Raw genomic sequence first — 18374 nt, 5'->3', positions numbered from 1 at the left:
GAAGCTATTTAGTCGGTTTGCATGTGCTTTACCCATGTGCTGGATTCTTCATGTGTTGTTGTGACGTAAAACATCCTACTAGGATGTTAATACTTACATAGAAGAGAAGTTCTTGAGGCAGTATTGCATTTCTATACTTTTCATATTATATGCTACACAGACAGTTTAAATTTAGTTTTCAGACCAACCAGCAAAACCTGCAAAAGATGTATTAATTGATGCAAGTTTTAAAAACGAAATTCACTTGGTGTGCTTCGTAATAGGAGCTCCGAGTGTAGACATTTTCTACAACGATTGGAAAGAGCAAATCAATAACATAAAAACCTGTGTCAACAGGAAAGGTAAAACTTGCTTAAATAACATATCATTAGAATCTCCATTTTACTTTGCAATCGGATGGATCATCTGTTTAGATAAATAAGTAAATTAGATGTTTCTGTAAAGATATTTCATGTATGTTACAATGATGAATAGTTTTCAGGACAAAAACTGCATTTAAATGGCATTTTACAGACTGAATACAAAAAAAAAATTGTCAGTTGAAAAAATTCACTGTTTAGAATTTATCGTCAAATGACATTTTCTTGTTTCCACTTACGTTCAATACATCTTTACGTTTTATTCAAACAGGTAAACAAACAAAAATGTCTTGATGCACGATGATATTTCGAGAAAACCTTCGAAATATCCAATTAAAGAACCAACCTATTTATAGAGTTATTGACAAGTTTAAATTGTTATGTGTTTTAACCCATAATCTTTGATATAACTATATGGTCACAGATCCTTCGATAATACCAGTTATGCTAATTTATAAAAAGCTTGAATTTACATTTATTTCCTTCTTTAAGGTTTGCCAATGGTTGTTGTTGTTACAAAATTGGATGAACTCAATGAAAATTTAATGAAAGATGAAAACCACGTTTATAGATGTTTGGAGGCTCACGATGCTATAATGAAATTGTCAGACCTCTTTGGAGTACAGGAGAAATATATTTTCCCAATAGTGAATTATATAAACGACGTCGAAGTAAAAGAAGACAAGGACAGGCTAGCACTAGAAGCTTTAGACGCAATGGTTAGACTGACAAATGACTACCTAGAAGTGCATAACGGTATATATCATATATAATATATGATGGGAGTGACTACATTATATATTTTGAAAAGTCATAAATTTATACATTTATTTATAACTATTTTTACACTTTTCTTATTTTTTATTCCATTGGCTGCAAAAAATATTGGTTAAACATTATTAATTATAACATTTCGCCATGGATTTATATCGAGTCACTGCAGCAAAAAGCGACATTTAAACTACATTATGAATCCTATAACTTTAATGCATTGTTAATTCCCTCTTTTAATAAAGGAGTTGGTAAGACACTGACACCGCGTATAATATACATAAACTGAAATAACATATGAATGTCTATGAGTTGTAATGTACAAAATATATATGAAGCAATCGTAAAATATCATATATATTTTATCTGTGACACGAATGAAGTTCTAGAGAAATAATGACACATGTCCATTAGAACAAAATTATTTTTAGATGACATTGTATAATCTCATTTAACCTGCAAATCGTTCAGATCATGATATCGGTCTGTTCTTTTGCTACTGAATTTTTGTCGGATATTTGAAAGAAATACATTTTTTGTGAACTATTAAATTCATAATTAGAAAATTTAAATCAGGGTCTGCATCATGCCTTGATTTGCTAATATATATAAGCTAATCAATATATATATATATATATATATTACCTGAAGTTTCCTCACCGCTAAGCTTTAGTATCCTGTTCTTTCGAAATTAAATTATATAATGTATAACTCATGTAACAAAACTCTTGCCCAAAATGTTAACAAATCCTTTTGTTCTTCTACTTTGTTTTGAAGTTTGAATGTATTCTGATAATGAGCATTTCTTCTTTCAGAACGATGGAACAAACAACATATTTTGGTAAGCTGGCTATATTGGAAATTTAAAACATTCAACGTTTCTCCTCTTTCTTTTGGTCACACACATTTTAGCAACGAAGCCCATGCACATTAATTTTTTTAGTTTAATTTACCAGACGATCTCCTGGAACGAATATATCAATGTATGTATAAAATATAGCATCGTAGTCTTTAAAATATATTTAGAATAACAGTGCTGTTTTATGATATCGGTCGCAATTGATTATTAGATAATAAAATAAGAAAAATCTTGAGCGATACAATGTATCTCTTGAAATGGCAGTTTCAATAAATCTGTACTCTACCTCTTTCGATTACTCAGCAAACAAAATCAGACCCATTCGGATGAGTAGGCCTGTTATATATGGCTATCGTTTAATCATTGGTCATATTCAAGTGTTTTATACCCTCAGAGTTTCAGAAAGTGGTATACTTACAATATTGATTGTACTTAACCTTCATTTCTTCAGCATTTACATTGAACATGTATATCTTTAAGCTCTTACTTAAGTTTAATTACTGGCCAAAATCAGCGGTGTAATTTAACAGTCAAATGCCTACTACTTATCCATAGATAATAGTTCACTATATTTACACTCAAGCAACTTCATTTCTTCTAACATATATAATATTATATATATATATATATATATATATATATATATATATATATATTAGAGACGCGTGAACTAAATCCAACCAATTTAATTTATCAAAAGTGAACTTTTGCACTAAGTTACCTTCCTTTCTGTCCTAATCTTAATCATATTTATGACAATGAATGCCAGTTTGTATTACTGGCCAGTGTATCGAGATTAACATGTCATTGATTAAGCCATTAGTACTGTATTTTATTATTCGTCCACTCATAAACTTATTCGTGATTTGTGTCAAGTTTTGTTCTTTGCGAGGTTAATGCTCCTCATTCTCAGTTATTGGCGTATCATTTAGTGGGATGTACTTGTATTTGTACACAATTCAATCTTATATGTTCGATGCGAGCTTATTTGATTTAAGTTATAAAATACCATTACTTTTGTGATAAACAGGTGAGAGATTGCGGGCCGCCATGATCATTGTATACGATTATTGATAGATTTGTTTTACTGTTAACTAATTCTTGTGCAGAGAGATATGACTGACCTTGGCAATAACACACTACGTGTCCTATGTGTTGGAGCAGTAAGTAGTGGAAAGACGAGTTTCATTGACTCCATATTTTCTACCTTAGAAGAGGAGATATGCTCAAAAGCATCGGGAGGGTACAACAGGCGGAAAATTAAAGGTTGGCAATGTTCCTTCCACAACTGAAAAGGTATGTTAAAAACGTTTGACAATTTTTTGTGTGTGAAATGGACCCTGTTGATGTAGACATTATATCGTATTGCGCTAACAGATATTTTATTACTGATGGCAAAGTTGTTTATAAAAGTTTCAGATGTATCAGTTAAAATACAAACACAAGTCAGAAAATAAACTGCACAGAAGTAGCGTATTTATCGGGGATTTACCTGGTTTTCAAGAACATTGGGGTATAAAGTTGGAAGACGTCAAGCATGCAGTTCGAGGTCACGTTCCAAACAATTACAAAGTAATTATTAATTGTCTTTATTGTTTTTAAAACAATCTATGAATTTGGATCTTTGCAAATGTAGAAAGTTAACTGGTCAATTTAAACGTACACAAGTACATAGTAAATGGGAACTAAATTGTACGAAAGTCATGCTCATATATGACATTTCAATGTGTGAACGCGAATGATACGTGTTGATGTATTTTCTTGTCCTTTGGGATAAAGATGTAATTCAATATACCTGCAATTCCTCTTAAGGTAGTTCGATACATTTTGTGCGCATGCGCGAATGATCTCGGTTTACGTAAAGTCGAAAAATTTAAGTGTGTTGAATTTTACTTATTTTTTGCTTGCTTTCTCAGAGAATCTTCAATAATCGGCGTCTTAATGGAAAAGGTAGGAGGAAACTATTCGTTGAGGCTTTACATCTAAGTTTATCGCGGGATTTTTAACGATATTCACCGGTTTCGTAAAGCGGTCGTTTGTTTTGGCGCAATGCGGAAGTCTCGTCTTGATGCAGTTTTTTGGCGAAAAAGTTGACGAATTCTTCGTCTCACTACGTCTGTCATTTGTTTTACGTTTGCCATCAGTTTGAGGCAGTAACTGTTAGCTGTCGAGAGTACCGGAACAGACTGTGAAGTATTTCTATAAATCTAAATATGGTTCGTAAAAAAGGACAGTTTGTCTGGCATTCGGAATTCCTACACTAGTGATCCATGAGGACTTTATCCAGTTTCCAGAATGGCAGGAAGGAAGGACTTATTGAATTGGACCACTTGTCAAGGCAGCTTACAAAAGTCAGAAATTTAAAAGCAGCCACTCGGCGACAGTAAGCTTGTCTACATTTTCCATAAAATTTCCAAAATAAATACTGGAAAAAAAAACATGGAAATGCATACGACATCAACACAAAATAGCACAGCACCAGAATGAATGCGGAAGTTGTCATGAGTGGTGTGGCATTGTTCCTGTTCATTTATGGTTTACAGATTCCTAAAATCTGGTGAGTCATGTAAAATATACTGTGTCATTTTGATAGTAGATCATACTGTACTGTAATTGTTTATTAATTATTTTAGTTCATTCTAAAGCCCTCAACAGACGGTAGGTTTTTGTTGTACAACACCAATTAAATTTAAGATGTACAGCCAAATGTTATCGTGTGTACGATGCTATTCCTTGATTTCGTAAATCTTTCTTGACCTACAGATTAGGACATGTTCTATTTTGTAAGATTTGAGCCGCGTCATGAGAAAACCAACATATTGCCTTTCCGACCAGCATCTGCGCAGTCTTGTCCATGCTGTTCGCTATGAAACGGTTTCTCTAATTGCAACAGACTTTGAAAGCAAACATCATTGATCCTGATCAGACTGCGTGGATGCACAGGCTGGTCTTGATCCATGCTGGTCGCAAAGCCACTATGTTGGTTTTCTCATGGCTGGGCTCATTTGTGTCATGTATAATCAAATTCATGGGATATTATTTTTTATTAAGAATTGTTACATTCAGACGTTCTTTTTAGTACCTATTTTAAAATAGTACATCTTTGAGATAATTAATGTTGTATACAACTAGAACTTAATATCTGTTGAGGCCTTAAGGTTCTTTTATCTTTTCTGGAGTAATGGACTATTGTGCTTAAATATGTTTTATCATGATGATTTATGAATGAATTAATAAGGACCTAGTATACATAATTTTGAAATATTTAATTATAAGTAATCAAGTTAGTATTCTGTAACAATGCGAATTGTATTGTCAATTTTCAGAACCAGATATGATTAGGTCTATTTTCAGAACCAGATATGAGTAGAGTACAGTTTAAGAAATGTCTTGGTAGAACAGATACTAAGGAAATAACAGAGAGCAGAACAGACCACATTACTCCTTCTTATAACTGGTAAAGTTCCAAGTAAGGGCGAGTACATTAATGCAGCCCCAGTGAGAGTTTGTGATGAGGTGTCAACTGTAAATATGTGGTCGTTAAATGATGTGCAGTCAGATTGACAAGTATTTGAAGTAACATTAATTTATAAATTATCAATTCTGAGAGAAATTTTTGCTGAGCTTTGTGCAGGATACTCTTAAAAAATACGTGAACCAGAATTGTATATTATAAGTACAATGTCAGATGTACTCCAGACTTCACACATATGTTGATGTTTATACATATGTGGTGATTAATTTGTCAAGTGAAGAAATTTTATGAATAATGTTAGTGGGTGACAGAACAGAAGTACAAAGTCAATTACAAAGGTCGACAACACTGAGTTTAGGATACAGAAAAAATCCGGCGATTCTGACGAAACAACATACATAGAAAGATTATACTAGTAAAATGAAAACATTTAGTGTATGGAAAAGTTTGGAAGCAGGTTTACCATTGACAGAAGAGACAGTATTTACAGACTGGTCTACACTTATTTTGATTTGACTTTTACACGGTGATTCCTCCAGTAAACAGCTAGTGATCTGGGAGAATTGTGTTCATTATATCATACAGGTTTAGAGTGAATGTAAAATTAATGTGTATTTAAATCAATCAAAATTTTTCAAAATTGGATGTTGAAACTTTACAACTGTTTAGTATTTCAGTAATCAGTTAGGATTTTTGAGTGATTTCAATAAAGTACAAATGAAAAAAAAAGAATCACTATCAGCCAAGATGATGTGCTATTGTAAAAGATAGAAAGAAAATTCACAAGTCACATTAACTTGGTAAAAGGGATTTTAACGAAATTAAACTATAATTGGTGAAGGATTCTGCATGTTGTATCAAATAGCTGTAATGTATTTTGTAGTTCTTTGGATGTATCTTCTATCTATCTCGTTTCAAACTAAATTTTATCTCTTAAATTTATTGAAATTGCCATCAAAATAAAAATTTCTTTTAAAAACAATATATTTAACAATTAAAAGGTATATTCAACAAGCCAGTACTTTGTTACTAATCTTAGTCAGTGGAATTTATTTTTAGACTTGTCCTATTTTTTTGATTTAGTTTCTGGATCCCCATTTATTAGTTACTGTACACATTTTGGGATTCCAGCAATTTTCCACATCCCCATTACAAGGCAGTATTGATTTTTCATTGGTCCAGTGGTTAACTAATTTTAGCATAAAGTAAAACTGTTCTATTAATAGATTTTCAGAAAATCTGTTTGAGTATTTATACCCAGTATACAAATTCAAGTACTTTTATTTGATTTGAACATTACTGTTTAATATTATCCTGAACAAATTCCAGGTTTTCTTTGCTTTATATTAGAGAATTTTGGTAAATTTCGTTGATGAAAGGTCCAATGTACTTTCCTCAAATAGTCAATTAATAGAAATTTTCAAATATAATATCTTGTTCAGTGAATTAAAAAGAAATTCATTTATTTCAGTACTAGTCAGTTCTGAACTTGAAAGATACTTTGATAGGTTTTTAGCTCGACTATTCGAAGAATAGGGGAGCTATCCTACTCGCCCCGGCGTGAGCGTCACACGAATGTTAAAGTTTGCGTACCACCCCAAATATTTTCAAAGTCCATTGAGATATTGCTTTCATATTTTGCATACTTGTTTACCATCATGACCCCAGTCTGTAAAAAAGAGGAGGCAACTTTGTAAAGCATTTTGACTGAATTATGGCCCCTTTTCGACTTAGAATAAATATTTTCAAAGTCCATTGTGATATTGCTTTCATATTTTGCATACTTGTTTACCATTATGACCCAAGTCTGTAAAAATAAGGAAGCAACTCTAACAAGCATTTTGACTGAATTATGGCCCCTTTTCGACTTAGAATAAATGTTAAAGTTTGCGTACCACCCCAAATATTTTCAAAGTCCATTGAGATATAGCTTTCATATTTTGCATACTTGTTTGCCATCATGACCCCAGTCTGTAAAAAGAAGGAGGCAACTCTATCAAGCATTTTGACTGAATTATGGCCCCTTTTCGACATAGAATATGCTTATAGTAATGTTAAAGTTTTACTCATTGCTTATCAAGAACTGAGAATAGACGAGCGCGCTGTCCACTGACAGCTCTTGTTGGTCTACTACACACTTTATATATTTCTTTGGCCTGATTAGAAGTAGCCTGTTGGTTTAATTCATTACCTTACTATAGGAAGAATTATTTAAGGTAGCTCAGCACAACTTCTGGACATTAAGGTGATTTATTATCATATATGATATAAGATAATTTTCATTGAGTCCTACATACCAGAACATTCTTGAGTGACGATTAGAAATATTTTAGATTACTTGGGGTGGTTCACTACCTGTTAGAAATATTTAAGGTGGTTAACCATCTGTTAGAAAATGATAATACGGTACAGTACTGGGACTTGTTTTTGTAGGCAATTATCACAACATGAAATTTTATAGGTGCTGAATTGAAGGTCATTTCCTCCATGGTTATTGTCGTGGTGTTTATAACTCCCCCGCCACAAGTGGTAGGGGTTATAGGAATGGTCTCTGACCATCCTTCCCTACTTCCGTCATTCCATCTTCCGTCCTTCCGTAACATTTTGTGTCCACTCTGTATCTCCTAAACCCTTTGAACATGTTGAAGGATTTTCATGAAACTTGGTTCAAATAATCACCTCATCAAGACAATGTGCAGAATCCATGAGTCTCCCATGTCGGTTCAAGGTCAAGGTCACAACTCAAAGCCTTCAATTTTGTGTCTGCTCTGTATCTCCTAAACCCCTTCAAGTGTGCTGTTAACAGACAGCTTTTGTGATATATCAGGAGCACATAATTCCGGACAAGCTGGTCTGATCATACTCAAAATCGAGTTATTCCAAGAGCTTGTGCTCGTATACATTGCCATTAAATCTGATCATAATTGTTATGAAAATGTTCAAACTAGAGCGTTAAAATTGTCAAATATTGTCCCCCATTTTTTACCCTTGTTTTGAAGCACTTTTGAGACACAATATATACAAAAAGTATTTCAAAAATCTTAATTGTAGAAATAATGTTATGCTGTCTTTAGACTGATACAAGTACTGGTCCCATTGGAAAAAAGTGGGTGGGGTAATTATATTGCCTTGTGAAAATGAGTAACAGTATTATGTGAAAATCATTAAAATTTCATTCTGACTTCATAGCATATTCAAACTGAATTGTTAGAAATACAATTATTTTACAACTGATAAAGATAGTTTGTGTTTTGAAATGTACCCCCAATTTTTCCAGGTTTTTCAAATTTCACTTTTGTCTTGACAGTGTGTGTAGAAAATGGCCGATAGAATGAAAAGGAGTTCGGTGACCTACCGTTTATTTGCTTTTATATGAAATAGATACTAAAGATCTTCAAACATGCAAAGTATGAAAAAATTCTTAATTGTAGAACAGATTGGCCTGAAATGTATCCAACATCCTTAAGCCGGTGTTATATTGTCTCGTGGATAGAAACGATCACTCAGTCTTTTATTATTTTGTTTGGTCGCATTCTATGCTTCCAAAGGAATTTTTATAGATTATAAATATGCATTTAACTAATTTTGCCAAAAGATGTTCTGATTAAGCTAATGTAATAAAAAGGATCAAATTGTGTTGTTTCATATTCTACCAAATTATGTTCTTCAAATAAGTGTTGGTAAACTTTTTAGATCAAATACGGAATAAACAGGGATTCAAAAGAATTCACAAAACGCCCCGAGAAGAAAGACAAGGTGAACTGTGTTTGTTTGGTTTTTGACATTTCTACGCCTGCTGACGAACTGCCAGGTAAAATACAGGAAACTTTCAAGAGTTTCCAACGATGGCTCCTTGATAAAAGTAAGTAATCGTTTATAACAGTCAGTTATTTTCAAATTTATTTCAATGACACATTGTTTATAAAAGTAACATGTTACTAACTATATTATTCCTGTATCGAGACTAATTAATATATGCAATGTAGAAGGTAATATCACACAATTGTTTATTTTCATAGTCGGTATGGGTGGACAAGGATAAAGTAGATAACAATTTGTATTGTTTCAACCAGAAGTGAAAAACTGCATTGAAAATATTTCGGCTATTATTTCTTTATCTTTGACTAGTGCGGAAGTTCTTTTTATGCCGTTTAGATATGGTGCCAATGCTTAAAAACGTGTTTTATCATAATATAGCCCTATATCATTTTACATGATTTTTAGATATTGTATATAAATATTTTACAGAGATTCCGTACATTGTCATTCTGACTAAATGTGACCTATTGAACACTGATGTAGAGGAATGCAAGTATCGGGTATTTGAAAACAACACTTTAAAAGTAAACAAAGACAAACTCATACAGATGTTTGGCTTCAAACAAAGCAAAATGTTTCCAGTTGTTAACTATATCCATGAAGATACAGTTGTACCGGAGTGTGACGCGTTACTTATTGGTAAGCAGTAGTAAACAGGTTTTAAAAAGAGGGCTTTGAAGGCTGTATTGCTCAGTTGACCTATTGACATAAAGCTCATCCAGATTAACATTCTGACCAAAATTCATTAAGATGTGGCCATTGGTGTGTCCTCTAGAGTGTTAACAACTTTTTCCTAGTGACCTAGTTTTTTGACCCCACATGACCCAGATGCAAACTTGACCTTAAGATCATCTTGATTAATAGTCTGCCCAGGTTTCATGAAGATTAAATCAAAATGTGGCTTCTAGATTGTTAAAACCTTTTCCTTCCAATTGGCCTGTTGACCTAGTTTTTGACCCAACCTGACCCAGATTAGAGCTTATCCATAAAGTCATTAGGATTAATATTCTGGCCAGGTTTCATAGAGATATGGTCATAATTGTGGTCTCTAGAATATTCACCAGCTTTTCCTTTGGTTTTATCTGGTTACCTAATTTTTTATTCCACATTATCTAGATTTCAACCTGACCTAAATAGCATCAAGATTAATATTCTGACCAAGTTTCAAGAAGATACAGACATAAAGTTTACTTTTAGATTGTTAACAAGCTTTACCTTTTATTTCACCTGGTGACTTAGCTTTTGACCCCACTTGAGCCAGATGCTATGATGACCTAAAAATCATCAAGATTAATATTCTGACAAAGTTTCACTAAGATATGTCATTAATGTGGTCTCTAGAGTGTTTTTCTTTGATTTGACCTGGTGACCTAGTTTTTCACTCCACTCTACCCAGATTTTAAAGTAATCTAGAGGTTGTCATGACAAACATTCTGATCAATTCCCATGAGTTTCAAACATAAAATTAGGTCTCTAGAGTGTTTTCAAGCTTTACATTTGATTTAAACTTGTGTCTTAGTTTTTTACCCTACCTGACCCATACTGAAACTTAACCTAAAGACCTTCAAGATAAACATTCTGACAAAGTTTCATTAAAGTATGGGCATATATGTGGCCTCTAGAGTATTAACTAGCTTTAGCTTTGATTTGACCTGGTGACCTAGTTTATGAACCCACATAACTCAAACTCAAATATGACCTCAAAATCATCAAGATGAACATAATGACCTAGTTTCATCAAGATATGGCTAAGAATGTGACCTCTAGAGTGTTAAGTAGCTTTTCCTTTGAGTTGACATGGTGACAGACTTTTTGACCCCATCTAACCTAGATTAGAACTTGACTCTACAAAATAGAGAAAAGTGGAAACTTCACAGGTCGCTCAACACGACAAAAACGAAAATGTTGCAGGCTCGGTTTGATTGAGCCTGTTCATGCACGGTAGTGGAAATGCATGCTACCGTCCACGCCCTCTAGCCCCGGGTTGAGCAGAACTCAACATTTACACATGCTAAAAGTACAAAAAGCAATTTAGAGACATCCGCAGATGTATTCAAACGGCGGTGAACATGGAACCTTCAATGATACACGTGTTGAGGCGTGTAATTCTATGAAGAGCGGCGTTTGGTCCCCAGATAAAATAATGGGTTTGCCCCAAACTAGAAAACAATGGGCAGAAATAAACAAACTGGATTTTGGGAAGGGGATCTGAGGTTATGGAGTCTGCGTATCACAGGAACTGTCAAAAGACAAAATTAAAAAGCAGGCACCATATACAAGGGGTGATTATACAATACCCAAGGCTATAAAAGCGGGAGTATTGGAACCACCCAGGCCGAAATAGTCATGTTGAGAAACTAAAGAGTACCAATAACACGACATAAAAGTCGTGCTGAACGATCTGAGAGGATCGAAATATAACAGCCCTGATTGAATGTACGGGGAGACTTTTTACGGCCGCCACATGGCACAAACAACGCTTCTGTGATAATAAAATAGAGAAAAGTGAAAACTTCACAGGTCGCTCAACACGACATAAATGAAAATGTTGCAGGCTCGGTTTGATTGAGCCTGTTCATGAATGGTAGTGGAAATGCATGCTACCGTCCACGCCCTCTAGCCCCGGATTAACATTCTGACCAAGTTCTACTGATATGATCGTACGTGTGGCCTCTAGAGTGTTAACTAGCTTTGATTTGACCTGGTGACTTAGCTTTTTAACCCAATTGATCAAGATTCGAACTTGACCTATAGATCAACAAGATTAACATAATTACCAAGTGTTATTAAGATATGGTCATAAATGTGGCCTCTTTCTGGGGTGTTAACTAGCTTCTTCTTTGATTTCACCTAGATCTTGTCCCCACGTAGTACAGATTCGAACTTTACCTAAAGATCAAGAATATTAACATTCTGATAGAGTTTCATGATGATAGTCATAAATGTTGCCTCTAGAGTGTTTACAAGCTTTTATCTTAGATTTAACCTGGTGACCTAGTTTTTGATTCCAGATGATCTTATATCAAACGCCTCTAAGTTTGATTTAAGCGTAACATTCTGGCCAAGTTTCGTTAAGATTTGACCAAAATTGTGCTCTCTAGAGTGTTAAGAAGCTTTTCTTTTGATTTGACCTGGTGACCTAGTTTTTGACCCAAGATGACCCAATAACAAACTCGTCCATGATTTTATTGAGAGTAACATTCGGACCAAGTTTCATTAGGATTGGGTTAAAATTGTAACCTCTAGTGTGTTCACAGTCACATTGTTGACGACGGACGGACGGACGACGACGGACGACGGACACAGAGCAATCACAAAAGCTCACATTGGAGCACTTCGTGCTCAAGTGAGCTAAAAACTGAATTAAAATTAGGTCAAACATTATTTAGGTAAAGGAGAAAAGCCTCGAACTGTCCATTTTTGTGAAAGAATGGACAACTCGAGGCGCATTTGGGGCGTTCCTCTTCAGGTTTTTTCTTTCATTGCAGTTACAAGTTCTGTAAAACGTTGCAGTTTATATTTCGAAACTTTGAATTTCATAGAATGATGTACTCATATCTCTCAACGTACAAGGTTTTACTATAACTGTCCATTATTAACCTGTACCTGTCCAATCTTAAAGTATCCATTATTTTAAGTATGGACAGTCATAGGTTAATAATGGACAGGTATAGTAAATATATCGTGTGTATAGAACGGTATCGGTACACTATATAATGGACAAAACTAACAAAGGGTTAAATCACAACCGTGTTTTAATACTTAAACAGTTACAGATAGCTTTACTGTTTATTTGAATACTATTGACTCTTGAAAATGTCTTCACATTTTAGTTTAAATAAATACAATAAATGACATATTTCTAGTTTTGCTTACAATTCATTACAGCTGCTCTAAGAGAAATTCTGAAACTTGGAAAAGACTGTTTTGAGGATTTGGATGACAATGTTTCTGATGACAGTGATAACGAAGAAAATGGATCAGAGGATCGAGAGACAAATAAAGCCAACAGCTAGTTTAGTGACATATTCAAAAGCGTCTAATGATAAAAAGACGAAACATTGAAAAATGTCATAAACCTCTAACTTCTGAAGTGTCTCGATAAACAACATAAATTTAGGTCCTATATAGAGATTTTTAATTAGGCTTATTGATAACCGAACATTTTTAAAGCAAAAAGGCACGTTTTATGAATAATATGGAAAATAGTTTACATCAAAACTGTATTTGTGAAATGGTCATGCAAAATAAAAACACAGAGATAATGATACTTTTTTCACCTTGAGATAAAAAAAAACAATGATTTGTATATACAAAATACGCAAACAGAATTTTTGTATGTAAAATGCTTTATTTTGACCCAATATATGCGGAAAAAAATTGATCGCAGACATCTCTCTTGGTTATCTGCTTTTGCCGAGATGAGATAAATGAAAATTCAAAGCCAACCGAAGATCTAAAGGTCATGCCCATGTATATCTTGCTCTTACTTTGTTTATTGTCGCAATGGCCATTAACTCACCATTGTCTATGATCTCTTTAATCATTGACGCACATGAAAACAAACGCATATGATCGCTTATCATTCATGGTCGCAACGGCCATACACGCGCAGCATTACACATATATGTTTATGATCACAATAACCATAAACGCAAATGTCTACGATTACTATAATCATAGATGCACATGACTATAACTGTTATATATGTTTACGATCGCAATAACCATAAACACATCTGTCAAAATAAGTGGATACATGGGTTTACCTCTTAGCATAGCCACTCGAGCGAACCCCGGCCTCTTATTGCTATCATTGAATTTGAAGATGCTTGATGGAATTTCCTCCCTACTCCAGTAACTTCCCCATAATGAACCAAGATCAGGGGAAGTAATCCATCCAAGACCTTAAATAATAAACATTGCCTTACCTTAAACTGTGGTACAAAGGACGATTTAACCAACCGCTCCACTTGTCACTTGGTGAATATTTTGAATCTGATTACTTGCATTTGACCCAGCTTGCGGGCAGTTAAACTTGCCACGATAATATTAATATTTGCGTATATCTACATTTAGGCCACTGACAAAAAGTTTTGTTGAAATCTTTACATATCTGACTGTTTGGGTTGTGTGTAGATACTGCCGGATTAACCACCGAGAGCCACTGAGATAATGAAAAACACAGGAGTCTGTAACTATTTTGCCAAATGATTGTACATTCACGCTTTGCACTGCTCATCGTATGTGCGCCAGGTGAAACCAGTTTGTTTGTTGTTGTTTGCTCTTTTTTGCAGCTTCTCGTATTACTGACATATATTGTAACATGTCCTGAATACTTTCAGAAGACAGGCACATACTGCTATATATCAAAAATGCATCAGTCCAGCGTTCCACAGATCTTTTTTCTTCTGATGTATTCTCACGATTACAAGTTTGCAATGACTTTATCACTAAAATACATCCATCCTCAATCTGATCCTCAATCTGAATCTACGACAACATCTTTATGCAATTAGAAAGATTGATATATTGGCATTTTTTAAAACAATTTCGCAATTAATCAAGTACCCAATGATCCCAACCACACCTCACAATTTTTCTGAATTTGTTTGTCTGACTAAATTGTAACTACTTATATAATTTATTTGTGAATTATTTAAAGTGTTTTCAAAATTAATGATATTGTTCTTACGTGTACCGCTAGTTGACGGTCCCTCGTCTAAAAAGTACAATGTTCTTCTAGTGTGTCGTGGCTTATGTTCGGTTGTGACGTTCCCCGATTCCTCTATCCATCCTGTTCCTGATCCTCCTATATAGAAACTTTCCTCTTCCTTAATCCCTTTCCTCGTCCAGCCATCCTTTTTTAATATGTATGATGAAAAACTATTTAAAATGTGTAAATGAATTCTGATATGATACTCGTCCGAGAGCCGTATACGAAAAGACAAAGGATAATGGTGACTGTGCTTTCTACGAATAAACATTTTCCCACAAAATGTTTCGACGTTTAAAATTTCGTTAGCATTCGAATCTCTTTGAACTCAATCAAGTGTACGCAATGAAGTTGATTGGTCCAGTATGCAGTAATGTTTACATAATGGAATTCAACTGGCAGATTTTTTTAGGATAAAAGAACTCTACTTATAATAGTGGCATAAATACCAATGAAATAGATCCAGCTGAAAATCTCGTAAATCAAAAGAAGATATTATGCCATCTAAATAATATACAGGATTGCAAATAATGGCGAGAGAGAGAGACCAAAAGCATATTTCAAAAATAATGTATTATAATGATATTTACAATATTCTGTTATCAAGTATTTGTGATCAAAATATCAATGTCTTGTAATAGTGTATGTGTATATGAAAATTAAGTAACTAAATAAATGAATAGATTTTTACTGTTGTATACTGTCGTCGTTATTTGTTAATGACCTTTCCTGGAAATGTACTTTGGTCCCATGTGCATTTTTCATTTCCAGCCACGACTGAACATATGAGAATAAGCACATGAAATAGTCCATAAATAAGATCTATGAGTACAAGTTTACTTTGTCATAAATTGGATGTGAGGTATAATCAGAATTGCTCAAAATTAAGGTTAAGTGTCTAGTATTTAAACGTTGCAAATACAGAACAAACAAGAAGAGCCATTCCTTTCCCGCATTTTAGTCTTAACATGCAAAGGGAGCATGCTTTTCCTATTTGATGGTGCGATGATTAATAAAGTGTAAGACTCCATGATGCTTTTCTCCTAAATCCTACATGCACCGTCGGAGAGAGTTGAATTTGTCTTGCGGCTTTCTTAGTAGTGTCATTTAAATATAGGCTCTTGGTGCTCTGACTTCAGATAGGTTGTACACTTAAACCTTAGACTTACCTAAATTTTATTTTTTACTTAATTATTCTGGTATTTTTGCGCTTATTTTAGAGCGTTTCTCAGCGGGGACTTTATTTACATTATGTTGTCTTACTTGTTCAAAATAGGGTAAGTGCGAGATTGGCAAGCCCTAAAAGTGTTTATACTCCCAGTTTCCTTTATATAGACAATTGAACTTTCCAAGGTACCCTACTTTCACCCGTTTTTCTGTCTGTCTTTTATTGTCAGTTGCATGTATTGTCTTTTTTGTTGTAAGCGTTTTCCCCTCCTCTTCACTCCCTCTATCGACCTCTCCTTTTACCTTGCATTAGCGCTCTCCACCCCTCCCCACACACTTATGCATCTCCTCAATTTGAGTTAGTTTTGTCGCCGCCCTTTATTTTGACTGTCTGTGTGCACGATTGTTTTTCCTGATTAAGGGGGTGAGTTTGTGTGCTTGTGAGTCTAAAGCGGTGCCCTACTGTATTCTTGTATCTTACTTGTCTGTTCTTCTGTTTGATATAGATATACCTTTGTATATCCTGTTCTACATTTTCCTTCAATTTCCTTCCCACCCCTAACCCTCCTTTATTGCCGTTTACCTCTCCCCCCCCCCACCCCCACCCCCACCCCCTTCCCACTCTATCTATATTTGTCATAAATTTACATGTACTTGTTAGAATTTTGAAGCAACCCGTCTGTCATATTTTTCCATCGTAGTTTTTTTGTTGTAGTCCTTCTTTGCAGATGCTTTGCTCTGAGGTTGTGGGGGTTTTTTTTGCACTCTATGTTTCCGAGAAATCTACCCTTACCTATTACCTTTGGCAATGTGTAGGCAAGAGTTACTTGCCATGTGAGGCGATTTCGTGTGAAAATGTAAGTGTCTCGCATACATAAAGCTCGATCATATTAATCGATTTGTTTTCTTTATGCATAATTTGTGACGTATGATTTAGTGGAGCTGCAAGCAGTACAGCTAAGAAGTTTGCAGCATTTAAATATTAACTCTCAACCTTATCCTTATCAGTTTCAAACGTCTTTATCAAAACATTAGAAATATCTTCGACTGCAAAATAACATTGTTTCGTTTTATTGATACGTTTGGCGGCACAGGATAACAAGCATTGGCGCAGCATACAATGAGATCCTCGAGCTTGCAAATACTTGCATGTCCTTTCTAAGAATATACTATAATCCCTTTGGTATAAAATGTATGCTATGAAAACAGATACCTATTGTACAACGTAGTTCCGCATGTTTTGTACATCTTAAACCGACATTAGGGATTGTAAATCATGATTAATGAAACTGTCAGCGTTTCTATCGTTCTAAAGATTACATAACAATAACAGAATATTTGCTGGTGAATGATATATTGTCATAAAATCAGCCGCAGACATAGTCCACACAACACAAAGCAGGCGGATATATACAATATACTTGACCAATTGATAAAAATAGGTAAATTCACATGCAAGTGTGAACAATTTCATCTAAATCGTCATTGCAGAAATATCCTTCTGAGCGCAAAAAGTCATTTTCCAACAGACTTCCATAATAAAAACTGTCCAGATATCATATTTTATTATTCATATTTAAACTGAATCAAAACGTCAACAGAATATCACTTTGACTGTTAATATTCAAATAACTTCATAACCTTACGTCTTAAATGTTTCTTTTATAAAGGTACATAGTCCATCCAAGGCAATGTCGTTCAGTTATACTGGTAGATGCATTTTCCATTTACAAAAGCAAGGTCAAATATACCACTTAGGGCATTGAATGATTGGTAAATAAGTACAGAATAGCATGATTGCTTTGAAAAGGTATAGCTTACCTATATGGAAAAGCAACAGTGCTATATTCGCAGGACCTGTATATAAAACCAAGAAAATTTGTATGTCACAATGATAAGCCATATTAGTTATCATACATTTAGGTTCCACTGTAGTAGGGACTAAGCCTTTAGGACAATACATCACGACATATCGTTTCATAAGCAATACTCATATAATGATCATTTCAAGCAATCAGCTGTGTAGTCCCAACTTTTGACTGCAAGGATTGTATTAAAATAAGAGCTTTTGGTTTTGCCCGATAAACATTTATGAGTTTCGATCCAGCAAAGCTCGACATAACATAATCTATTGTCAATGGAATACTCACTGAATGTATTTTACAACATTTGCTGTGTCTGTGCCAACTCTCGACGCAATTATATTGA

General features: G+C 34.3%; 1 protein-coding gene across 1 annotated transcript; it reads left to right on the top strand.

Annotated features, from left to right (window-relative positions):
• The first annotated feature begins 854 nt into the window (after positions 1 to 854).
• On the top strand, positions 855 to 14333 carry LOC128553821 (interferon-induced protein 44-like). The gene is made up of 7 exons (XM_053535008.1): positions 855 to 1115; positions 1946 to 1971; positions 3099 to 3285; positions 3403 to 3561; positions 9158 to 9326; positions 9713 to 9922; positions 13172 to 14333. Exons 4-7 carry the CDS (start codon positions 3409 to 3411, stop codon positions 13297 to 13299), a joined length of 660 nt encoding a protein of 219 aa, XP_053390983.1. The 5' UTR covers positions 855 to 1115; positions 1946 to 1971; positions 3099 to 3285; positions 3403 to 3408; the 3' UTR covers positions 13300 to 14333.
• Positions 14334 to 18374: the final 4041 nt, after the last annotated feature.

Source organism: Mercenaria mercenaria, unplaced genomic scaffold (genome assembly GCF_021730395.1).
Source record: "Mercenaria mercenaria strain notata unplaced genomic scaffold, MADL_Memer_1 contig_4357, whole genome shotgun sequence".
Lineage (NCBI taxonomy): Eukaryota > Metazoa > Mollusca > Bivalvia > Venerida > Veneridae > Mercenaria > Mercenaria mercenaria.
Note: the sequence above shows the minus strand (reverse complement) of the source record. Positions and strands in the feature narration are given on the sequence as shown.

Excerpts from the sequence above, each read along its gene's own strand:
- LOC128553821 (XM_053535008.1), top strand. The coding sequence starts at position 3,409 with ATGTATCAGTTAAAATACAAACACAAGTCAGAAAATAAACTGCACAGA. Across the intron at positions 3,562-9,157 it reads ACGTTCCAAACAATTACAAA|ATCAAATACGGAATAAACAG; the intron begins GTAATTATTAAT and ends TAAACTTTTTAG. Across the intron at positions 9,327-9,712 it reads ACGATGGCTCCTTGATAAAA|AGATTCCGTACATTGTCATT; the intron begins GTAAGTAATCGT and ends AATATTTTACAG.